Source organism: Triturus cristatus, chromosome 8 (genome assembly GCF_964204655.1).
Source record: "Triturus cristatus chromosome 8, aTriCri1.1, whole genome shotgun sequence".
Lineage (NCBI taxonomy): Eukaryota > Metazoa > Chordata > Amphibia > Caudata > Salamandridae > Triturus > Triturus cristatus.
The window spans coordinates 866,495,954-866,519,594 of NC_140591.1; the positions used below are offsets into that span (position 1 = coordinate 866,495,954).

General features: G+C 46.5%; 1 protein-coding gene across 2 annotated transcripts in view; it reads left to right on the forward strand.

The window, feature by feature from the left end:
- Positions 1-23,641, forward strand: part of SENP7 (SUMO specific peptidase 7) — a 991,910-nt gene that overhangs the window by 603,693 nt on the left and 364,576 nt on the right. For both annotated transcript variants that reach the window (XM_085622390.1, XM_085622391.1), the window contains exon 15: positions 5,002-5,124. In XM_085622390.1, coding sequence (XP_085478516.1) covers positions 5,002-5,124 — 123 coding nt within the window. The remainder of the gene's footprint in view (positions 1-5,001; positions 5,125-23,641) is intronic.

A 23,641-nucleotide genomic window follows, 5' to 3' on the forward strand; every position in this document is an offset into this window, starting at 1 on the left:
AGCCTGCCTGCCTTATCACCCTGATGGTGAGTCCTCGCAGAGTGCGCCACATGGTTTAAACAGCGCAACCTATCCAGAAGCCGGGAGTGTTCCTCCCGCACGTCGGACAGGGTGTCCGTGGCGTCCATGTCCTCCCCCTGTTCAAGTATAGCTAAGCGCTGTTCTATTCTGAGCAAGTCCTTCTCCAGCTGCTTGAGCATGCCCGCTTGTGTGTGTAGGCAGTGGCCACGCATCACCACCTTGAAAGCATCCCACTCTATTTGGGTGGCGGATGCCGTGCCTGCATTGTCATCAAAATATTGATCAATGGCGGTGGCCAAGGAGCCACGGAAAGGCGCATCTAATAAGACATCCGGCTGCAGCTGCCAAGTGGGCATTGGGGGACGGGCGTTTGCCCACTGCAGGTCTAGGGTGTGGGGGTTATGATCTCAGTGGGTTTGGCCCAAGTAATGCGCCGAGACAACATAAGGCAATAGGGCGGCAGACGTCATAAAACGGTCAAGGCGAACATGCAGCTGGTGAGCCCCTGAGTAATAGGAGTATACTCTGTCAGTCTGGTGTGAGTGTCTCCATGCATCAATCAGGTTCCACTGTGATGCCCAGTCGGTTAACGCCCTCATGGCATGCACTGTGCTCTTACCTGGGAGGGGGGACTGACCAGTCCAGCCCTGCATCTAATACACTGTTGTAGTCACCGCCTAGCAGCATATGGACGTCATGCCAAGGCGCTAAAACTTGTGAGATATGATCAAGGAACTCCCCTTGTTCCGTTTTAGGGGCACACTGTGAGGCAAGCACTACTTGTCTGCCGTCTAATGCGCTGTGCACCACCACCTACCTGCCCTCAGTATCTTTTTTGACATCCGTGACTTTAAAAGGGACCCCCGGTCTGACCCATATTAACGCCCCTCGGGCAAACGCTGAGTATCCTGTGGCGTATAGTTGACCCCGCCATCGACGATGCAGGTGAGACAGCTCAGTTTTGGACAAATGGGTTCCTTGTAAATTGCTATCTGTGTATGGTGTCGCTTGAGGTAGGAGTATATTTGATAGCGTTGTGATGGAGTGTGTATGCCCCGCACGTTCCATGTGCCTAATTTAACGGAGGCCATAGTGTGAGAAGAATGTGAGCAAAAGAGGAAGAGCACATAAACATGTAGACTTCGTGAGCAATGAGTATGGTTTCATTATTGATACCCCTAGCCCTAAGTGGTTAAAAATTAAGCTTCCACGCATGTTAGATGGCAATATAAACAGTTAAAAAAAAAAACAAGTAATTCCAAAAGGGCGAATTTGCAATAGGCAATCGTCCAAACCTTGTACCAAGACAACATTCACACAATGACTAAGGGGGTGTGTGCTAAGCACTACTTGATGATCAAAGGATATGTAAGTATCTTGAAAAAGTCTCGGGAGCTCCCCGACTGCCGGCCAATCGTGAAGGGGCAATCGTCACGCCGAGCGACATCGCAGCCCGGTGATCCATGCTGACTCAGGGAGAACGGGTGAGTGTGCAGTTCTGCGTGCTGTCTTTTATAAAAAGACGCACGCAAAGGCCAATAGTGTGAGCCAAAAGGAAAAGCACACGCACGAGCGTGTGCGATTCCTAGGTCCTTTTTCAAACCCCCCTCAAGAGGTCTCTCGTTGCGCGAGCAGGGTTGCGCACTGCAACGCAGGCGCGAGACCTAAAAATAGAGGGTAACCAAAAATAATGGGAAATGGATATTGCAACTAAACAAAAAATACACTTGCTTCTAATACCCAGAAGAAAATTAATTGTCTGTGCACACCAACTAAAATTGCCCCCTTCAAATGTACATTATAGTATCATTAATGTGTGTGCTACATACTGTAGCTTATGGTACTAGATTTCTAATGACTTTTGTAAACAATTTCCCATTTGGCAAACCTGTTTCTTCTGTAAGTGTATTTGTGTCCAACGATTACCATGTTCACCCAGAGGCTTATTTATGAGAACCCTGTGTCACGTTTGCACCACATAAAGTGGTGCATGCATGATGCAGGAATCTCCTAAAGATTTATGAAGCCGCACAAAGCAACCCTGTGTGGCTTTGAGTGGCCTTAAAAATCATGAGTAAGGCAACACAGTGTAAATCGCGGCGGCACATTACTCTGCGCCCGGGAGGCGTTCCATGGGCGTTGCATTGGGTTTTTCGCACACAAAATCAATGGAATTTGACAAACTGATGTAAACCTGGTGTAAGAAAGTGGCTCTGTATATACTGTACCAAAGTAAGGTTCAGTGTGCACAGAGTCCACAGTCCCCAGAGGTTTGGCAGAGGATAAAGTTTGATATAACCTTACTCTCTATAGTGGTAGCTTGGTCGAGCAGTAAGGCAGTATCAGAGGACAGTGTAAAGCATTTGTTGTACACACTCAGTCAGCAAATGGTCTCACACACTCAAGAACTGAACTCTAGGCCAATTATTTGTATATAAAAATATATAGTTGTTTTATTTTAGAACCAGCAAAGGGTATAAAAATATACTTTCTCAGAATGAGATGCTTTAGTTAAATGCTTTCAATAGGTACTAGACTTTTGAATGCAATAGTTACAGTTGTTGCAATAGGCAACACAATTCAAACACAATTATAACATTGAGCTCAATGGGACTTTATAAGTAAATGCAATTTCAAATACTTTGCGTATGACTTTCTTACTCGGGGTTGGATCCTGGATTTAACCCTGGTGCATTTCCTGTAAACAGTTGAAAGAAATAGTTTTAGTTACACAGGCGATTTTTAAGGAATATTTGTAAGTTTCTAAAATCAAGTTATCGGTAAGTACTGTTGTAATTAGTTTTCAGGGTCAGTGCTGGGCACCAAGATCCAGCACTGGGATCTCTTTGTCCACTCTGGCACAGGCCAGGCTTGGCGGGTGCAGAGTGTGCAGGAGTCGTGGTTCCTGGTTGGCACCAGGGGCCTGTTACTTGCTTTGAGCAGAACCACTACTCGTGGGAGTCCCAGTCTTTTAGAGTCACAAGGCAGTCAGGTCCTCTGGGGTTTTTGAGGTTGCTGACCACTGCAGACGCCGGGTTTTAGCAGGAGCAGGTTCGAGGGTCGACAGGCCTGTAGGGCTGGGGCCAAGTCAGTTGGTGTCTTCCTCTTGTTAGCAGCTGCATGGCAGGTCTTCGTTCTTCTTGTTCTTCTTGCTTGTTTCGGATTCGGGATCTGAGGAAGGAAGGTTCAGGGTGCCCCTAAATACTAAATTTAGGGGTGTTACAGGTAGGTAAGGGGCAGGGACCAATGGGTCCCGTCTCTGTGGTGGGTACACCCCCTATCCTGCCACACTCCTGTGGGAGGGGAGCAGTAGCCTAGTCCTGATTGGGTAGGGCTTCCCATCTTCAAGATGGCAAGAGCCCGGAGATGTGCTTCACCTCGCCTCCCCCACCTGTGGGGTGGGGTTGGCAGAGGCTGGCACACCCCCTTTCTTCACTTGGAGTTTCCCGTCAGTCTTCCCGCCAGAGTGGGGACTAGAACCGGTGGGGACCGTTTGCTGAGTACAGCAAGTTGTCTGGGGAGGCTCACAAGGGCAGCCTTTGATGCTTCCCCTGCCCATCCTGGGGGAGGAGACCTAGCACCTCGCCCAGGAAGTGTATTGTTGCAGGCCCAAGTGAGCGTATGGCTCTCTTCCCAGTGGTCCAGCAACATGCCTGCTGGGTGGCAGCCTAGGCAGCCTCTCAGACAGGACGTGGATTGTAGGTTAGGTTCAGGGGGCAACTCTAACCTTCCCTCTGTCGTGCATCTTACATTAAATCCCACACTGGCATCAGTGTGGGTTTAATGTGCTGAGAAGTTTGATACCAAACTTCTCAGTCTTCAGTGGACCGATCATGGTGCTGTGGAGTTCGTGTTGACGATCTCCCAGCACCATATACTCTTAATGGCAGCACTGCACTTACAGTGCCCAGGAAGGGCACCGGGTACTGTAGGGGCACAGGGCACATGCACCTGTACCCTCACCACTGGCATGGTGCACCCAGCTAGAGGGGTGACTGAGGTATGCCAGGGCAGTGGGTTTGTGGGCATGGCACACAGGGATGTGTGCCATGTCGACTCTGTTTTGTTCTGCACCAAGACACTCAGCCTGCAAAGGCAGTGTGTGTGTGTCAGGGTACAGGGCCTCTTAAGGGTGGCACAATAAGTGCTGCAGCCCTTAGGGGCCTTCTCTGGTCACAGGGCCCTGGGTACCATTTGCCAGGGGCTGACATGTAGCCAGAGATGCCAATTGGGTTTAGGCTTCATGCAGTTTTGGGGAAGGAACACAGGCCCTGGGTACCTGATTGGCAAAGTACATCAGCAATTCAGCAAAAAAGTGGGGGCATACCATGCAAGAAAGATGGCTCTTTCTCACACCTGGGGAAGCGTCAAATCCATACGTCTCATGAGGTGAGGCCTAACGAGGAGAAATATGTTTATTTCTCTCTGCTCTTTCCAAGTGTGCTGCATTCTGCAGCAGACATAGAGGAAAACACCTTGTAGGATTGTTTTTGTGTAGGAAGGTAACCATCCTGCACAAAAACAATCCTGCCTGCAACGGAGGCACTCTTGCACCATGGTGCAAGAATGCCTACTTTGGCGCTAGGCTACCAAAACGACGCCAGTGCAGGCAGAAGGGACAGGAATGCACCATTTTGCTTAAATACGTGCATTTCTGCACTTTCTCTTTGGGGTAGGGCAGTGCAGCAAGATGTCTTGCTGCACTGCCCAATGCCAAAATGCTTTAAATGAGGCCCCCCTAGGTTAAAAAAAGTATAAATATGAGAGCAATTAAATGCCCAAATAATCTTGGGTTGTCACCATGAACTTACGATAGGATGGTTGTCTGTTTGTCGTTTATACCATTCTTTGTTCTTAAAGGAGAATTCAAACGTTGCTATTTAGATTGAAGTATGTTCTGTAACTAGACCACATTATGTGTACCTCACGTTGTAATGAGCACCATTGCCAAAAGGTAACATCCTTCCTATTTTGCGTTAGATACCTCTTGTTGGAGAAAATTCCTCAGCATCTGGTGGAGCGGTCACATATTTTCAGCAGCTTTTTCTTTAGATGTTTAACAAGGACTGAAAACAACTTAACAGATGAAAACCCAGACACTTTGTGAGTATAAAATTAATAGTTTTGAAATGATTGATCCACCTCAAATTTTGCTTGCAAAATGAATGTTATAAACTGTTTAAGCTTGCCCATTTTTAGGTCTGTCGAGACAGCTCTAAGTTTTTTGTCAGCCTCATGTTTTCTATAAAATGTTCTCTATTTACATACATAAAAGGTCCACTGCTCAGTCCATTGCTGTGCTCAAGCGTTTGTCAATGAGTCAGCTCACTTAATTCACTGGCTGTCTTGCATTGAGCGATGGCATTTTTCCTTATCACATGCACACAGCTGTCTTAAAGGAGTGCACTCGGGGACAGGGCTGGTGTGCCAGGGCTTCTGGGCCATTTCTATTTTTTTTATATGTTTGTCTTTTTCTTTACATATTTCCATATGTTTAGAAAACGTACATTACAAATAAAACATTGCACATCTGCTAAAGCCAGGCGGCTTTACCAATGCCTGTTGTTAGTCACGCAAAATATTCTGCTTCTTAATCAGCTATAAAGTAATTAAGCATTGAATAAACATATGCTTTTGTGTAGAAAATGTGTTTCTCACATGGCTTAAAGAATGAAGTTTGTGAGTACAGACCACCATAATCTATATAGTTTAATTTTTTTCATGGTCATTTACAGAATCCTGGTGCCCAAATTATTTGCTTATTGTATAGGTCCCCAAACAACATTTCCTAATACACCTATAACTGTAGATCAATAGAAGAGGAAATGTCGTATTTGTATAATGTGTGAAGCTTAGGAGCCATTGCAGACTTTGCAGTTGTTACCTAGTGTGATCTTAACCTACTTTTCCTCTTCTGTTAATTGTACTTAAAGTACGTGAGCTTGCCAGCTGTGATCCTGTACATGAATTCAGAACATTTTCCCATAATAGATGTTTGCCCATGTGTGGGAGTGGCTAGAATGCATGAAAATGCTGATAGTTTTGAGCAGGACCATTCCGCGGAAACAAAATGTAAATGTGGCCTCCTAGATGGGTTTCTAAACTCGGAATCATGGAGCAGGCTTTAAATCATGGCTTAGGCACTTGATCCAAAATCGTGTCATTCTGTGCAAATCCCTACATCTTTCCGGGCCTACAATTGTAAATATGTGTAACATGAAGTGAACTGTAATCTAAAAGGCTAATTTGTCAGTGTGCTTTCGGTGCTTTTTCATCATGATCCTTACACCATACTCCTGATTACTTTAACCACGTCGCAACAGGATCCAACACATTATATACACGGCACATCGTGTTTGCGATGATCTGTCTGATAAAATTAAAAAGATTCAATACACATTGAAGCTAGTCGGGCTAAATCAAAAAGCTAAAGTGATTTAAAAAGGAGTGTAAAATACAGCAAAGAAATATTATGTCGAAATCCCTGTAATTCGGGTGCGGAACTAATAGTGTTTTTTGGGACATGAGCGCTGCCTTAAATTGGAGGTGCTCACTCCTGTGTTTCTCCGGCCTCATGTAGAGGTGGAAACCGTCACGGTATCAACTGCCTGAAGCTAGTGCTTTACCAGTGGAAACCCTCGCCAGGTCACAGTGATGGCATCCCCATCGAGTTTATGGCAAGGCTGCTGTCCACAGCTTCTTTTTGTGGAAGTGCCGTGGCAAGACCTGGCAGAGTTGGGAAGAACACTATGAAAATGTCCTTGACGCGTGGGGAGAAATCTCGAAGTGCACCAGTCCAGGGCCCTTTTTCTGTTTTCAGCAACAAACCCCAAAGTTTGGGAGGTTTGTTGCTTCAGAGCAAAAAAGAGTTTGGGTGTTCCACATCAACCTGGTGGCCTGTTCGCATTAGACATCGATGAAAGTGCAATCGTCTCATTTGGCTACAGAGATCTCCGCACTCCTCTGCCGACCTGGTGGACTGGCATGCTGCCCGCCTTTCTTTCCAGCATTTAAGCTATCTCCTTTACTATAACAGGAAGGAAAGCGAGCAGACTTTATGGATCTGTTGTCCCTATTGTGCACCGAATTTGTGCATGTTGCTAAAACTCAACCAGGCTGAACAGCCAAAAGCACATTAAAACATTCAAAAACACATGTTTGTGGCAGTAGATCACTTTATCAGACCATTACATTCTGTTGTTAAACAAAAGGATATATTGTGATTTTGTAAAAGCGTTTAAAAGGTTTATAAATAGTAAACTTAGAGACCTATCTATCTAGCATCTGTGACCAGAAAATAATTTAGTAAGTAGCCCAAGGTTGTATTATTAAGAAATGTGCATGTATCACAAATTGATATGTCACCCAGCATATAGTATTTCACAAACATTTTAAGATCTTAAACAGTTCAATTTAATGTTCTTCCTAGCACAATGTGATACTTGTGGTTATAGTGTGTTAATTGGGGCACATGATGCTGGCTTCATTTTTCCGTTAAAGTGGAGGTGCTCCTGCTCTTGATTTGTATATGAATAGTAAATGATTTCACCTCATAGCAGACTTGAGTTTGTTTCCATAATATGATCCTTATTTCTCTAGCACAGACATTACTACTTGCTCCTGAATCTGGGTCGCTCCTATTTACCATTGGTGGGAATCTGGCATTAAGGTTTGTAGATCTGTGCATTCGTGCGACATCCCCAGTGTGAGAAGGTGGCTGGTATATGCTGTCCACTAATTAAAGTACCAGTCCACGCGACCCTTATGATGTATGAGGTCAAAGATAACCTTTAGAAAGCCATCCTAGTGGTAGCTGTAGAGAGCAACCTTCAGGCTTAATCTTGAAGGGATGTAAAGCAGCTTGTTTTACCAAAATATCACCTCCTAAATGACTAAACTTATTCGCCATAAGTTGGCAGGGTATGCTCAGACGTGAGTCCCTTGCTCACTTTGCCACTGGATTCAAGCAAGCCTGGCTGAAGACGACTGAAATGCCAGAAACCGGTCCTAGGAACCTTGTTTCCGGTCCAGGGAAGACATGGCTTGGCAGTTCGGGCTGGACTGTTCCCATGAGGCACAGGGTCAGACTGATTTGCATATGGCCATGTCTGAACTGGGGTGGCAGAGTGGGCTAAAGAACGGTGATGGATTAAACCCAGATCAGTTGACTGGGGGTGAGTGCTTGCAATGTTCAACACTCCGTCCATCATTTCCTTTGGTTTTTGCTTTGTTCGCCATAAGTTGGCAGAGTATGCTCAGACGTGAGTCCCTTTCTCACTTTGCCACTGGATACAAGCAAGCCTGGCTGAAGACGGCTGAAATGCCAGAAACCGGTCCTAGGAACCTTGTTTCCGGTCCAGGGAAGACATGGCTTGGCAGTTCGGGCTGGACTGTTCCCATAAGGCACAGGGTCAGACTGATTTGCATATGGCCATGTCTGAACTGGGGTGGCAGAATGGGCTAAAGAACGGTGATAGATTAAACCCAGATCAGTTGACTGGGGGTGAGTGCTTGCAATGTTCAACACTCCGTCCATCATTTCCTTTGGTTTTTGCTAAATGAAAGGAGAACCACACAGTAGTTGTATGAAAATATGTATTAATATAACACTCTCTACTAGTCTCTACACGAGATTAGGGCACAAAGCACACAATACTGAATCAATAGAACATTCGTAAGTAGCAATTTACATAGCGGGCTCCAGCGGGAGACCGAACCATATACTACAAAAAAAAATGGTATAACAATAACGACTTGACTAGACACAGGGCCTAGAGCACGTAGAATCGCTGGAACCCCAAGGAACCACCCAGAGGAGTGACACAGGGAGCCCACACAGGACGGGTGCAGTGAGGAAACACGACCGCGTGCTCCGTGCAACTCCATGAGAAAGTCACAGTAGTAAAGTTACAGTTTAAGGACACTTTTACGAGGAGTTCGAGCAAACCCTTTGGAACATAAGAGGTTCTAATGCCAACCCACCAGTAAGTATCGAGGTACCCGTGTTACCTATCCCAGAGGAGCCGGGTGCATAGGGGTCAAGTGGTGTCGAAAACCTTTGTCGTTTTCAATGGAGAGTTGCGAAGAAGTACTGCTGCCAGGAAGGCGAAGAGTGTCCGGTGGAACTGAAAGCAGAGGGGACAGAGTCTGGGTCACTTCAGGTGACCAGGGGCTCGGTACCCGAATGCCCACCTATGTCGGATGCTTCAGGTGCGAAGAAGGGTTGCTTGACTCTGCAGCCACAGGGACCAGGAGATGTCGAGGATGACCAGGATCCGGAGGTGAGCTGTCCCACAAAGGATGTTGAGTGCTGAGCGGTAGATGTCCGGCTAGAGCACCAACAAGCCTTGGCAAATGCAACCCACGCCGTTAGAGTAAACAGGTTACGGTGTGGACCAGCAAGGTCCAGGGGACTCTCCAAGCAAAGGAGAGTCAGGGCATGTCTGGAGCAACCAGCTAAGCCCAAGAACAAACAAGGTGACCCTCGCCAGGACCCACAGGCCAACGGACCACAGATCGCGAGGAGACCTCTAGCAAGTTTGCAAAGTACCATCCCACAGTACACTCGGTGAGTGGAGGCCGGAAATCTTCGGTGCAATTCCTGCTCGGGGTCAGGACTTCACGTCGCCCAATGTACAAGCTTGGGAATCGTCAACAATCATATGCAATTGCAAATGTACGCGGTGCACAGGGGTTCGGGTTGCACGGCCCCCACGAGGGATGCTGGTCTCAGAATCACTGAGAGGTCAGATCTACCTCAGGGACCTTCGGGAACCCACCTCCTGTGTTGCTGAAATCTTCAGAGTCCTCAGGAGCTCGGGAGAAGCAAACTGGACAGATGTGTTTAGGTTCCTGCTTTTGCAGGGGAGTAACTCCTTTACTCCAAGGGGAATTCTTCAGTCGTCCAGCATCGTTCAGACAGTCGAAGTACTTGGTTTCTTCTTAGTAGAATCTTGTCTAGGTAAAATCTAAAGTCCTGTAGTCCGGTAACCCACTTTATACCCATGGGAAGGGGTTGGAAAGATTCTGTGGATCCTCCTAAGGGAGGGGCAGGACAGAGAGGTGGTTACACCCATGTCCTTTGTCCAGGTTCACGCCAGAGCAGGAGCCAGTGGCTCCCAGAACTGGTTTGTGCTGGACTATGCACAGGGACACAAAATGTGCCCCCAGTGCAGACTTTCTGGCACTCTGAGCGCTCCCATCCAGCCCCAATACACTAAACCCTGTCTAGGAGGTGGTCACACCTCCCTGTGACAGTATGCCTATAGGCATGCCTTACTCTGCTCGAGCTTGGCTCAGCAGCAGGAGAGTAGAATCGTGTCTGTGGCTCGCAGCATCCATTTTGTGCTGCCCAGGTCGAGAAAGCTGGTACTGAGTAGACCGGTGACCCACATATGTCCCTTTGGAAGGGTACTGGTGTTGAGGTATGATTCCAAGGTGTTTGACTCCAAACACGACATGTTTCTAAGCAGCCGTTTTAAAGTTAGCATTTACCACGAGGTTATAATGCACTTAAACATATATGTCTGGCTGCATCACAGCCAATCCCGGAGAATGGTCTTCGAAGGCTGCAGAGGGGCTATGCTCATGCAGGGGCACCCTCTCACGTAAAACCCAGCACCCTGCCTTCAGGATTGATCAGGCCTGCCATAGGGCTGAATTATAGGTTTTCAAATGTAGTGTTTTAGATAGATATAGTTAACCTATATCTTAAGTGGTGCAAGCACCAGCTTACACAGTCTGCTGTAGCAGGCTTGTCCTCTCAATTTGAATGACCTCTCAGGGGTGGCATAATACATGCTTCAGCCCATAGGAGGCCTCTGGGGTACCTATGCCCTGGGTACATGGTGTAACATATACTAGGGACTGATAAGGGTACCCCAGTATCCAATCTGGAGTGTACCTAAAGTACCTACTTAGCAATTTAAGGGAGAAAGCAGATAGACTGGGGTCCTGAATAGCAGGATCCCAGTCAGACTAGTCCAAAAACAGTGCAAATCAGCAAAAAGTGGGGGTAACCATAAGAAGCAGATACTACTTTCCTACACCCAGTGCTTCATTTGAGCTGGCGTTTGCAAGTGATTTGCAGTGAGTTTCGAAAGAGAAGCATTTACATGCCACCAAAATACAGCACAATAATGTCATTTCAAATCAGAGACCAGTCTGAAAACACAGTCTTGATTCACAAATGTAACCATCATGAAATATTGACCATCCCTGAACTGAGCAAAGAATCAGCAACATTATAGTAGTGAGCAGGAACCCAGACCAGCATAAAAAAGGAAGGGTTTAAACCAAAAAACCTCAATCGGGTATAGACAGCAGGTATGTTGGAGAGGTTTATTTAGAGCAGGACCACATCGCATATTTTTCGAATATTCGCGTGCCGAAAAAATGGCACATTTAACATCTGTCTTTAATATTATAGATTTTTCTTTCTTTCATTCTTTTCCATTCTCCATTAATTCCTTCTTTCCATCATTCTTTTTTTTTTTCTTCTGCTAATTCTTTTCATTTAGGCTTCTTTCTAGCTCTTCCCATTCTTCTTATTGATCTCTCATTCTCTTTTGTCCCTTCCTTTCTTCTTACCATCCTCCTTTCCTTCTTTCGCCCCTTCTTTCCATCCTTCTTTATATTACCCTCTATTCAATAATCTTCCTTTCTCTTCTTTCCTTTCATCACCCTTTCATCCATTTTTAATTTCTTCTTTCCATTATTTAAATCTACTTTTCTGCTTTCCTTATTTTTCTTTTGCATTTTTATTCCTTCCTTCCTTCTTTTCTTCGTGCTACCCTACTTTTCAAACTTAATTTTTAATTTCCTTACCCATTACTTTTACTGCTTTCATTCTTCTTTCCATCCTTCTATTCTTTTGTAGGTCGATCCCTGAGCCAGCACGCAAGCACTGCTCTAGGGTTGATCTGTGGTAGTTTACTACGTTAGGGAAGCCCCACAAACTCCCCCACCCATCTTTTTCATTTGCTAGTGTCTTTGTCCTTCCTAAATGCTGCCTTCCAATTGGTTTATAGGCTTGTTATTCCCTCCTTATGAGAGCCATGTGGTCATTTGTATCCTTCCATGGCTACTGGCCCCTTTACTTCGAGTGTTGCACGGTTAGTGTTATTTAGATTAAGAGCACTATTTTCTTTAATGAGGTTCTCTCACTGCCAGTGCCTTCTCCCCCCTCCCGCAATCCGTGCTTTCTCGCCCCCCCGCCTGCACTTCTGTTGTTCATGCCTTCTCACCCCCTGCCCCCCGCCCGTACGCACTCCTATTTGCAATGCAATAGGTCTTGTGTAGATGCGAATCCTATTGCATTGCAAATGCTTGTTTTACTACTTAAGGCGATTTTGAAGACATTTGTCCGCAATAGTCGTTGCTATCAAAGTCGTGCACATGCAGACACACTCCAATATGAACTTCTCCTGCAATCTTCCTCCAAAAACGCTTCCCTGCCCCTCCACCCACCTCTGACCTCCTTGTCACCATGCCCCTCGTTCTAGAGATCGATGTCATACTTCTCGTGCCACGATGTAACTCTTTCTAGAATGCACATGTACAGTCACCATCTCCTAATTGGTTGCTTGTTATTTCTTCAACGAGAGGTCACCAATTACTTACCGGATAATTCGAACAGTACTGCGATTGGCTACGGTATTGCTGCAGCCGTGAAGGTGGTCCGATGGCGAGAAGACATTCTGTACTACATTGCGAACGGCTCAGCAGAAGAAACTACTACTACGCCGAGTCCGCGCCCAGCCGTTTATAGGTAAACAACAGGGAAGCCTGCGTGTGGCGGGAAGCGCGAGCCACCGTTCTAGGGAATGTTCCAATCTGCGCTTTGTTTACGGATCTTTATACAAGTACTTCGGGGGCCTGAACATACCCCGTTCGCAAACCCCATGCAAGGCCAACGTCAGTACTTTTCAGGCATAACCACACGAAACTTGCACACTTGCCATGCCTGTTTCCGGCAGTCACTCTAAAGGCAGAGAAAAAGTCTCCAAACTGGTCATTCTTAACATTGATGTTAACAAGCTCACCCTCAGGGGTTGAGCAAATCGTAGACTGCATGTCCACCCTGACATTCAGTTCTGTTGACTATATTAATACACTAATATGAATGCAGTGGTGCACCTCCCAGTACTTGCAGATAAGAACCCCCCATCTACACCATCCATTCATCGTATCCTGCTAGTTGCCCGCTGGGTGTCGCCTAGTTCATGTATTAACACGATTCTCGTCCTGTTCTGCAACTTCCATTTGACTATAAAGAATTCGGTTTACTGACTGTGGGCTGGGGAAACTGTAAGGAGGCATGATATGATGGGATTTGTAATCTCTTACTGCCAACCCTATTTGGCTTGTATTAATGTATTGGTCATGTAGATTTGATCACCCTCCCGGCGCCGAAGCAGTTGTTACCTCTGACATGATAAAATATTTACCCACGTCCTAAATCAACAGGACTATGAGGCACGTGAACCTGCTCACCAGATCAGCCTAAATCAAAAGTATATGATACAGACCCAGGCAGGGTGAAAAGTGCTGCGCAGCCTCATCTGACAGTTTGCAAGAAGTGTAATGATAAAGCCAGCAGAGGCACACTAGGAATAATATACTAGACATGACCACCCTTTAAGCCCACTAAGCCTACCTTCTCCAACCTGTAAAGAAACCTGTACTGTTCTTCTACAGCCCTACTGTTTTAAATGTAGGGTTAGCCTATTTTCCTCAGGAGAAACCGGGTTACTGCCTGTCAGCCTTTTGTCTAAAAAATGTAGGTGAAGTCAGCCTCTCTAGAGGGCGATCACATTAAGGTCAATAGGTAATAAACACCTTTTGTGGAGGGTGATGTAGGTTGCAATAACGGGTAATTCCATTGAATCTATCTAGTCATTTTGTCAGGTGCATGAATAACAGAAGCAGGTGGACACCAGCCAAATGCGGGTGGGTTGACAGGTATGGTATTGTTTAAGACTTTAGCATGGAAGCATTTAGACTTTTAGAGCAAACCGCACATGCCAAAAACACTGCAAGTGACCAACTTGTGAGAAAGTGTGGTGGGTGACCCTAAAATATCGATCCAGCACAAAGATCCAGTCAAATGAATTGGCAAGCAAGGCAAGAAAGAAAATCAGAAAAATGCAATAGAGCAGAACCCTTTGAATGGAATGTCAGATACAATACAGGCTGCCATACACTAGACGAATAATTCACTTGCTGAAAGAACAAGCATTTGCAATGCAATAGGTCTCTCATTTACGCGAGTTTAAGCTATTGGCATCGTAAATGACAATGCTTTATGTTTTAAAAAACAAAAATAATAGGCATTGTCAATTACAATGGCACTAGCTTAACCCCTTCGGTGCTCATGACGGAACGGTTCCGTCATGAGCCACGGTTGAGCTGTGCTCATGACGGAACCGTTCCGTCATGACCACGCCCGCGCAAGATTCCGTCAGCACAGCGGCGGAATCTGCGCAGCATGGAAGGGGTTAAACTCGCGTAAATGCGAGACCTATTGCATTGCAAATGCTTCTTTATATGTATGTTCTATTCTTTCTTCCTTTTAGCTTTTCATTGTTCGTTCCTTATTTGCATTTCTCTTTCTTTCCTTCGTGCTGGCTCACTGCATTTGCCTACTTCAAAAACGTCTCCCTGTCACCTAACAGCTTTGGTCCTAGGTTCTATATGCGACTTTGCAGTGATTTTGGGGCTAGTAAAGTTTTCCAAAACAGCCGGACCCAATACAAGATAGGGCAGAGCACTATAATGTCAAGTAGTTTAAAAGGGAATTACCAACCTACCGTCCCTCTTCTGAACAAGCATTTACAATGCAATGATCTCGCCATTGTTAAAGTTAGAGCTATTGGCATTGCTCATGACATTATTTTTGTTTGTTTTTAAAACATTTAAAGAAACGTCATTGTTATTTACAATGTCAATAGCTTAATCACTCTCAAATGCGAGACCTATTGCATTTGCACCCACACACAAAGCCACCCACACACAAAGCCACCCACACACACCGAGCCACCCACACAGAGCCACTCACATAGAGCAACCCACACACAAATAGAGCCACCTACACACACACACACAGTTACCCACACACAGACAGAGCCACCACGCATAGAGCCACCTGCAAAGAAAGCCACCCACACAGAGCCACCCACACACACACAGAGCCACCCACACACACATAGAGCCACCCACACACACATAGAGCCACCCACAGACAGAGCCACCCACACACACACAGATCCACCCACCCACACACACAGCCACCCACACACACAGAGCCACCCACACACACACAGAGCCACCCACACACACCACACACAGAGCCACCCACACACACACACAGAGCCACACATACATACACAGAACCTCATACACACACACAGCCACACATACATACACACACACACACACAGAGCCACACACCCACATACAAGAATAGACAAGGTGCAGGTAATGCAGGTGGAGTGAATTTACATGCATGCTGCATACAGTATAGATGAAGAGTGTACAGGGAGAGCGAGCAAACTGCTGCTGCCTGCGGAGATGCTCCGGATAGGAGGGGTCCAGGTGGGGCACACATAGTGTTCGGGTGCATGCAGAAAGGCATAGTGAACCCATATATAAGAAGGAGCACAGAGTGCTCGCATAGTGTTGCATATGCATGGGGCACAGTGAAGCTCTGGATAGACACGGAACAGGCAGTTCAGGCACATGGATGTTATATGTTGTCGTGCATGGGTCCATAAGGCAGCACGATAATCTGTCATCGATATTCTAGCGGAATACATTTGACTGTCAAGGTCACTTAAATAATCTACATGCAAAGAATCACAAATAATGTCCAAGTAAGCTGGGTGGTAGAGAAGAGACCTTTGTTTGCGACAATGTATAGGATTATAAGAATAATATACTGCAGACTGCTGACTGGTGCTTACTCTGTGGCGATAGTTTCTGCATGTAAAAATTATGCAATGTTGCTTTATAAAAGTACTTTTTTTACATAGGCTGGGAGGATGCGGTGCAGGTAAACGGCTGCTACCTGCAGGGAGGCACATGGCATGTCTAATGTGCACTGGTCTAGTGGCCTGCCTACAAATAAATGGGTATACCTCCTAGCCTATAACAATCTATCCAGATTGAAACATACGTGGAGGAGCTGCGGGTAACATCCGACCATAAGGATATATGGGCACCTCTAACAGCCTATCTGCTGACAGAAGGGGAGAAGACTTAAGAGAAACAGTGAACGTGCTCACACTAACACGAGCCATTTGGTACAATGCATCAGTGTTTTACTCTACTCCTATATCTATTACATGGTAGATTTCTGTTCACATGTCACTCATATTCCTCATTTCCTAGTGTCACTGATCCATGTTGTAAGTATTCTTAAGCTAATAAAAAAAAAATTAAAGTCTTGATTTTTGGACGGTGGAGTGGTTCGCCTTGTGTAAGGGTATGCTCATATCTGGTGTACAGAGATATATTGGAGGGTTTGACAACTCAGTGGCTCCAAGGAGCTGTAGAGTTGTTACCGTGAAGGTGCATTTGAGGATAGGGAAGGGTCGTCCTGGGATCGTTTTGACAGTGGAAGAGGCCGATTAAGTGAATGCTATTGTGGGTATGCGGCTTAGGTCTTGACAGTGCGCGGTATGGTGATAAGGGTTGTCATGCAGGTATGACGATGCTAATTTGGAGAGGTGGGCAATAAAGGTGCTTTCTTTAGTTCTAAATGATGAAGTGAAACTAAAAGTTCTCCTCTGTTAAAGAGCCATTGGCCAACGTTACCAGCACATCTGCAAGCCTCTTGAATTGTCAATCAAATCCTAGGCCCTCTTTGTACGTGAGTGCACTACAAGCATGAACTGTCTTTGGGTGGTCAACAATTAGTGGTAGTGAATGTTTTATCTTTTACAGGTCCCAAAAGTTAATTTCCCATCTGAGAAGCAGCACCCTTAGCAGAGCCCACTATCAAGATCCTTTATCACTGCTATTGTCTTCTGAAAGAGTTTATCGGTTGCCCACTGTTTGTCAATTAGAGACCAGTTTAATGCATTTATGGTACGCTTTCTCACCTTATGGTGATATATAGTGGTACACCCACCAGCTGCTGCCCCATTGTGTTGTCAGACTTCAGTTGAAGATCCTCCCTGCTCAGTGGGGTCTTTTTCCGATGAATAAAGATACATTCTGGGACCTGACAAGTTGTGCGTATCCAGTTGCAGCATAGACTACTTCTTGCCACTCAGTAAATGTGGAGGAGTTGCAGAGAAATGACAGGAGAATGTGATTTCAGGCTGAGATGGTGACAAAGAAATACATTACAATGACATTTCTCGGGGTATGGGTCAATGACCCAGTGCTTAGCAAGTTGGTCCAACATTTCAGCATTTATCTCCTCAAACCGTAAGAGCTCACTCTTATAGTGAGTTCCTGCTCTTTATAATTTTTTATTATTATTGTTTTTATTTTGGTTATCAAGACTCTCACCAACTTCCCTTGAGATGCTCTAGAGGTTATAGCCAAAAAGACAGCGCGCCTAGAACTGAACATAGCAGGCTCCCCACACACAGCCCACATATATCTTTAATGTAAGCTAGGGGCCTCCGGCAGCTCTCGTTAATAGCGCAGGGTGCGACAGAACTCTGCCATTAAAGAAGTGTGCTATTTAGCACATCACCTCAGTCTCGCTCAATAAAAGGATGAAACAAACAAAAAAACATTCAAAGTTACAGTCACTCTACTGACGGCACAAACCTGCAGAAACAAATGAGATTCCATTCAGCGATGACGTTGGTTCGAAAGTCGTACCCTGGGCTAGGGAAACGCGCTGCAGCGCTGTAAACAGATTGTGAGCCTCAACAAGCAGATCATGTCCTTCTGTGGTGGTGTATCTCTTTAAGAGCCGCCATGGCTGAAAGTCTCGGACGAAGCCGAGAATGTATTTTCCTGCTGACCAGATGCATTTTCTGTTCAACTTGTCGACGGTGGCGAAAAACGAGAAACTCCTCACGGCGGAACTGCACCTCTTCAAGCTGAGGTCCAGACAGCCCGTCCTGACGCACTTCCGGAAGCACCATTTCTGCCAGGTAAACACGCCATGCCTCGATGATGGGGGAGTGGGGGGGAAATGAGTGTCCTCAACAACAAATAACAATAACAAGTTAAACGTGCTTCGATGCGTGCTGTTGATGACGCCATGAACACCACCATCTTTCTCCGAGGTCAAGCAGAAATGCCTCGGAGAAACGCAGCGTCATTTTCGGATTCGAGGGCGTGTTTTTCTTTCTCTCCTCTTCCCATTGGCTGGAATGTTTACATTCCAGAGGAGAGAAAGAAACAAAAAAACACGCCCCGAATCCAAAAAAGACGGGTCTTAAATGGACAGACGGCCTTCTCCTCCAATGGCTGGCCTCCGTTTAGGAAGCCAGCCAATGGAGAAGAGGGGCGGGTTCAAGCCCCACTACTAAAAAACGTTAAATCTCGCGAGCAAGACTGCGCAAGCGCAGCCTTCGCTAGCCGAGACCTAAAAATGGGCCAGCCAGGCCGACTCCGGCTGCAAGTTCACACCCTGAGACTTACCAACACGGGCTGAAAGTCCAGAACCTGAGAGCAACTGACTGTGAGTCCCAGTACTGACCAGACCCTCCTTCTAACACCTACTGCAGTGCTAGACTCTGGCAACTCCGGAGACTGACGGTAAAACCAGGCCTAAACTCAAATCCTGGTTGTAAACCCAGTCCCTGAAGCCTAACACGGGCTGTAAATCCAGACCTCAGCTCCTCTAGTCCTGGCTGTAAATCCAGAGCCCAGCCCCTCTAGTTGTGAGTGCATGCCCAGCCCTCAGCCCCACTAGTTGTGAGTGCATCCCCAGCCCTCAGCCCCTCTAGTTTTGAGTGCATGGGGACGCTTTAAACTATTTCCAGGAGTAAATCTATATTCATCGCTCCCAACTGCCCTGTGCTGCTCCCTGCAAGGACTTTTGTGTGGCCACAGAACCCTGCTGAACATTGCAGAATTCCAGCCTAATACTCATCAGGTCGCCGATCGCCCCGGACTACAAGTCCCAGGGGGCCATAGCAGACCTCGTCACAGGAGACGCGCAACACCTGCGCGACACAACTGACTGCTCATAAAATATCGCCGGGGCTCCCGCGACGCGGGACGTGCGCGGGCCAAGGGCGGGCCCGTCCTTGCCTGTCAGGGGCTGTCAGAGTCTGGGCTGGGCATACCCTCTTTGAAATTGACGAACGATCGTCGAAAGCGTCAGTACCTGTGTTAAATGGTAGGGGCAGTTGATAACCTTTCAAGTATTGCCCGGCGGTAATCGTCTTTTATACCATTCGATGATTAACCAACAAAAAGAGGCACGCGCCGGAGACTGGAAGGCAGGAAACAAAGTTTTATTCTCTCCGGAGGAGAACACATCAGATCAGACAGCAAGGTATCGTCACGAGGTGCTCTAACTGCATCTCTGAGGCCTGGCCTCTTATACACAGGTTTATTGTTTTATTATCGGTTTACAGCACATGGCACATTCTTGAGATTGTTTTGGTACATGAAAGAGCATCCTCGGAATCCCCGGCTTAGATCCGCTCCCACACATAACTACAGTGAAAGTCCCCACCCCACCCACAGTAGGAGATGGCTATCACACAGCTGGGCATTCCATCTATTCCCGGGGGGTGAGTGCGACTGGTCAGGTCACAAGGGTTAGGGGCCTTGATCTACTGCGATCCCTTAGATGTGAGGTGTTTCCTTTACAGTAGGGGCAATAAACTGTGTCCGCAGGGCTAGGTGATGGCCTGGGATTAGTTCGGACGATCAGGCATGGAGGAAGGGGTTACCGAAAGGATGTATGACCATGTATGGGATGAGAAAAAAGGGGGGTGTTGGTCAGGCGCGGGAGGTGGTTCCATGGCAGGGTCGCGCAGAAGGAGAGGGTTTATGGCCTATGTATGAGAGAGCGGGGGTGGCCGGCGTGCGGGGGGGGGGGGGGGGGTGTTTGCAGCGCCTAGGGAACGCGCTGGTGATCGGCGAGGGGCAGAGGGGCCATGGCGCTTTCAAAAATGGCTACTGCTTGAGGGAGCATGCGGGTCTGAGAGGGGACAAGATGGCGCCGATTATGTTGACATCGCAAACCAGATTTTTAACAGTCCTCCCTTTTCAACATATCTAGCCAGCTTGTCTGGCCGACATTCACCTTCGTTTAACCTTTTAGCCATAATATCGTAAATGTTTTCATGCGTTCCTGTTTTAAAAGTACAGAGTCTTAGGACGGGCGGGAGCAATCTGACACAATTGTACATAGTTACATGTGGTTGACGTGACAGTCGAGGAGGTAGCGTATACAGAATTACATCAGCTGCGTCATATATCAGACACGGAGATAGGTGGAGGGAAACTTGCTTGAACACAAACTCGATACTCGAAAAAGGTTCGGTAAAACAAGGGATAATTACGCTCATTACTTAAGGCCTAGACTTCGCGTGGATCAAGCTAAACAGCATAGTCATGTGTACGGTTGATGCTATACAATTGTCATTTATAATAAGCTAATGTTTCCTCATTTATTTAGTGTGCAGTTGGAAGCGACCGATAAAAGATCTTGGAAACTTAATTGGGAGATAGTCAAATCAAAAAGTGGTTGGGAGAGGAATACAACTCAACATGAGTTACAGTCAGGGGGGGGGGTTTCTTCTTTCCAGTGTCTTATTGCAGTGAGCCATCACTGGTAAGCTCTCTCTTCTTCTTTCGTTGGCACTGTTGAGCACCGGCGGTGGAGCTAAGGTCCAGCTCAAATCCAGATTTTTCGCGTTGCAGGGTGTGATCATCCTTTGCTCTTGGATCACAGTCCAGTTCTGTCCTGTCCCTTGACTGGTCTTGTCATAGGTACCTTGAGACGGGGTACCCGCTTCTCATTTTTCTTTTGTAAAGACAATGTCAAAAATAGGGGTGCTTTGGGAGGCCGAGGGAAGAGGGGGTGGAGTGGGATCGGATCAAAAGTGGACCAAGGAGAGCAGAATCTTTCAGCACTGGGCCCACCAATTGGGCCCGGCGGGTTGGGACTTCAGGCACGAGCTGATCAGCGAGCAGGGGGCTTCGGGATAGCCCTTCGTTCTATTGCTTTCTATGCTGAGAATGGTGCCTCGTCCCGCATCCTTTTGCTTCGTGGCTCCCCCTTGGTCGATGCCATAGATGTTCATGGTCCGCAGCCAGGCTGTGCGTCACGTCCGACCCCTCTCTTCCGATGACCGCATGTTCTCTTTGAATGAGCAGAAGAAAAACAAAATCTTAGAGAGTTGGTAGGGAAGACATTTACACACTTCGTTCTCTCTCCCAACCTCCGAGTAGTCGGGGAAATGCTTTTATCGGTCGCTGTATGATTGATGTCTATTAACTCTTATGTCGGTGTGTGTTACTAATTTATTAATCATTGCTGTGGTGCAGGTTTCTGTGGGTGTTCCTGTAAATTTCCATCGTCTGGTCTGCTAGGTGTCGATTCCTGTACCCTATAATCGTGGCAGGAAGCCTGACATCTGTCAACTTTCTAGTCTATCAAAATTCGAACCGGCTTCTCCGGCAGAGACTCGTTCTTCTTAACACAAGTTCTGTTAATACACATTTTCCTCCGAGGACTGCTAAGATTATGAAAAAGTGCGAGGTGCTACTGTCATGGATTCACAGATATCTATTTCGGGGAGGGACACAAGCTAAACATTTTTCTTGCTGGAGACAATAGGTAACCCTCATCAGCTTAGGCGATGTACCTTTAGAAAATAAAGTCATCAGCTGTTTTGTTCGAAATACTCTGGGACGGCTAGTACAGAGCTGGGGTGATTCTGGGAGGACGGGGTGTTTAGACATTCTAGTTCGGAGCAATTGGGCGGGGGCAATTCTGGGCGGTGGAGATGGTGTCGTTAGAGCTCTAAAAACGAAAACCACTGACATATAGTCCCCGTGATGAGGGCCAGATTGGGAGACATCAGTCGTCTGACCTGTCCTTTCTTTCTCGGCCAATTAAGTTCAACATTTTGCAGAAAGGAGAGGTAGTAACGTGGTAAAGTACGGTCGTTTTTGTTTCTGTCAATTTGTTCGAACACCGCCGTGTTTTAGGCCATTTATACACATTCTGAGGAGGTATAGGGTCGTTAATTTATTCAAAAAGAGTGCAAGAGAGCCTTCAGCGAGGGGAGGGGGGGGGGGAGGGGAGGGAGGAGAGAGAGAGAGAGAGAGAGAGAGAGAGAGAGAGAGAGAGAGAGAGAGAGGAGAGAGAGAGAGAGAGAGCGCATCAAGTAGGCTATTTGGTATACGTACGACATAAAACGAGAGAGAGAGACGTGTACGTTAATAGGCTACTTGGTGTACACACAACATGGAGTAGCATGGGTCAGTTCTTCATAAGAAAACACAAGCGGGGAAAAACATGAATTCAGCGTTCACGTACACACAAATACCGGATAGGGCGTAACAGTACATGCAACAAGCGCAGAAACTTAAGACGGAGACACAGGGCTACGTTGAGTAAGGGGACCTCTCCTTTCCTGTCCTCTTTCCTATGCATGCTGCGTATTTTTAGTATTTTCCGTAATTCATTTTGGGGGGGGGGGTGTCGGACTTTTTACTCCCCTCCCTTTGATCGATAGACAAGCACTTCAGTCATACGATGACGTTCTCTTCCAGCGACCCAAGCATGTGTAATGCATACACATTCATACCGTACAATCAGGGCACATACGCACAGTCATACCATACAGTTTTTCACGTTCCCAGTGGTGGTCTGTGCTTCACGCACCATCCCACAACGTTTGTCTATGTTTTTCCCTACATTGAGCACGGTGCGGTCCATGTTCACTCCATTCTCCAGTCGGAATTCCGATGTGAGCTATAGGGAAGAGAAGAAGGGGGGGAAGGGGGTGCGCAGCATTCAAAGTACATTAGCGCGCGTAGACACGAAAAAGTTCTACTTACCACGTACCAGGCTAGCCGCAGGAGTGGGTAATACCACAGACCTATTATTCTTCCTTTCGACTATACAAAGATGCTCCATTTCATTCATCTCCTAAATTCGGGTTCCCTGGTCGTGCATTTATTTCTCAATCGGTCGTATATTATGGTGCAAGATACCGTACCTTGCATTCGGCATATACCTTAAGCTACAGTCGACCATTTTCTGACAACTCTTGGAAAAAGACAGGCGTGACGGGTACAAATTCCGTCAATCAAAAAAAAATTCAGGCAAAAAGGGTCTGCATTATCTGCTTTCTATTGCTTGGGAGTAACAATCATTTATTCAAAACCTTTACCAACCTAGATGATCAGTTATGACGTTAATTCCGTAATTCCTTCAAAAACCCCTTTATTGAAAACAATGTCAGTATACAAATACGGGCCTACAACCGTTCAGGCCGGCCACGGTGTGAGAGGCGTCGAGTATCATGAGCAAAACTACCTTAACACGAAAAATGAAAATAATCAGAAAATGGGAAGACCAGCATCAATAAAGTTGTTCGTATGCCCGATCAGTACCCTCCCCGTCCCTCCGCCCGTCATGTGCGAAAACATTGCATTGATATCCTTATAACATAAATGT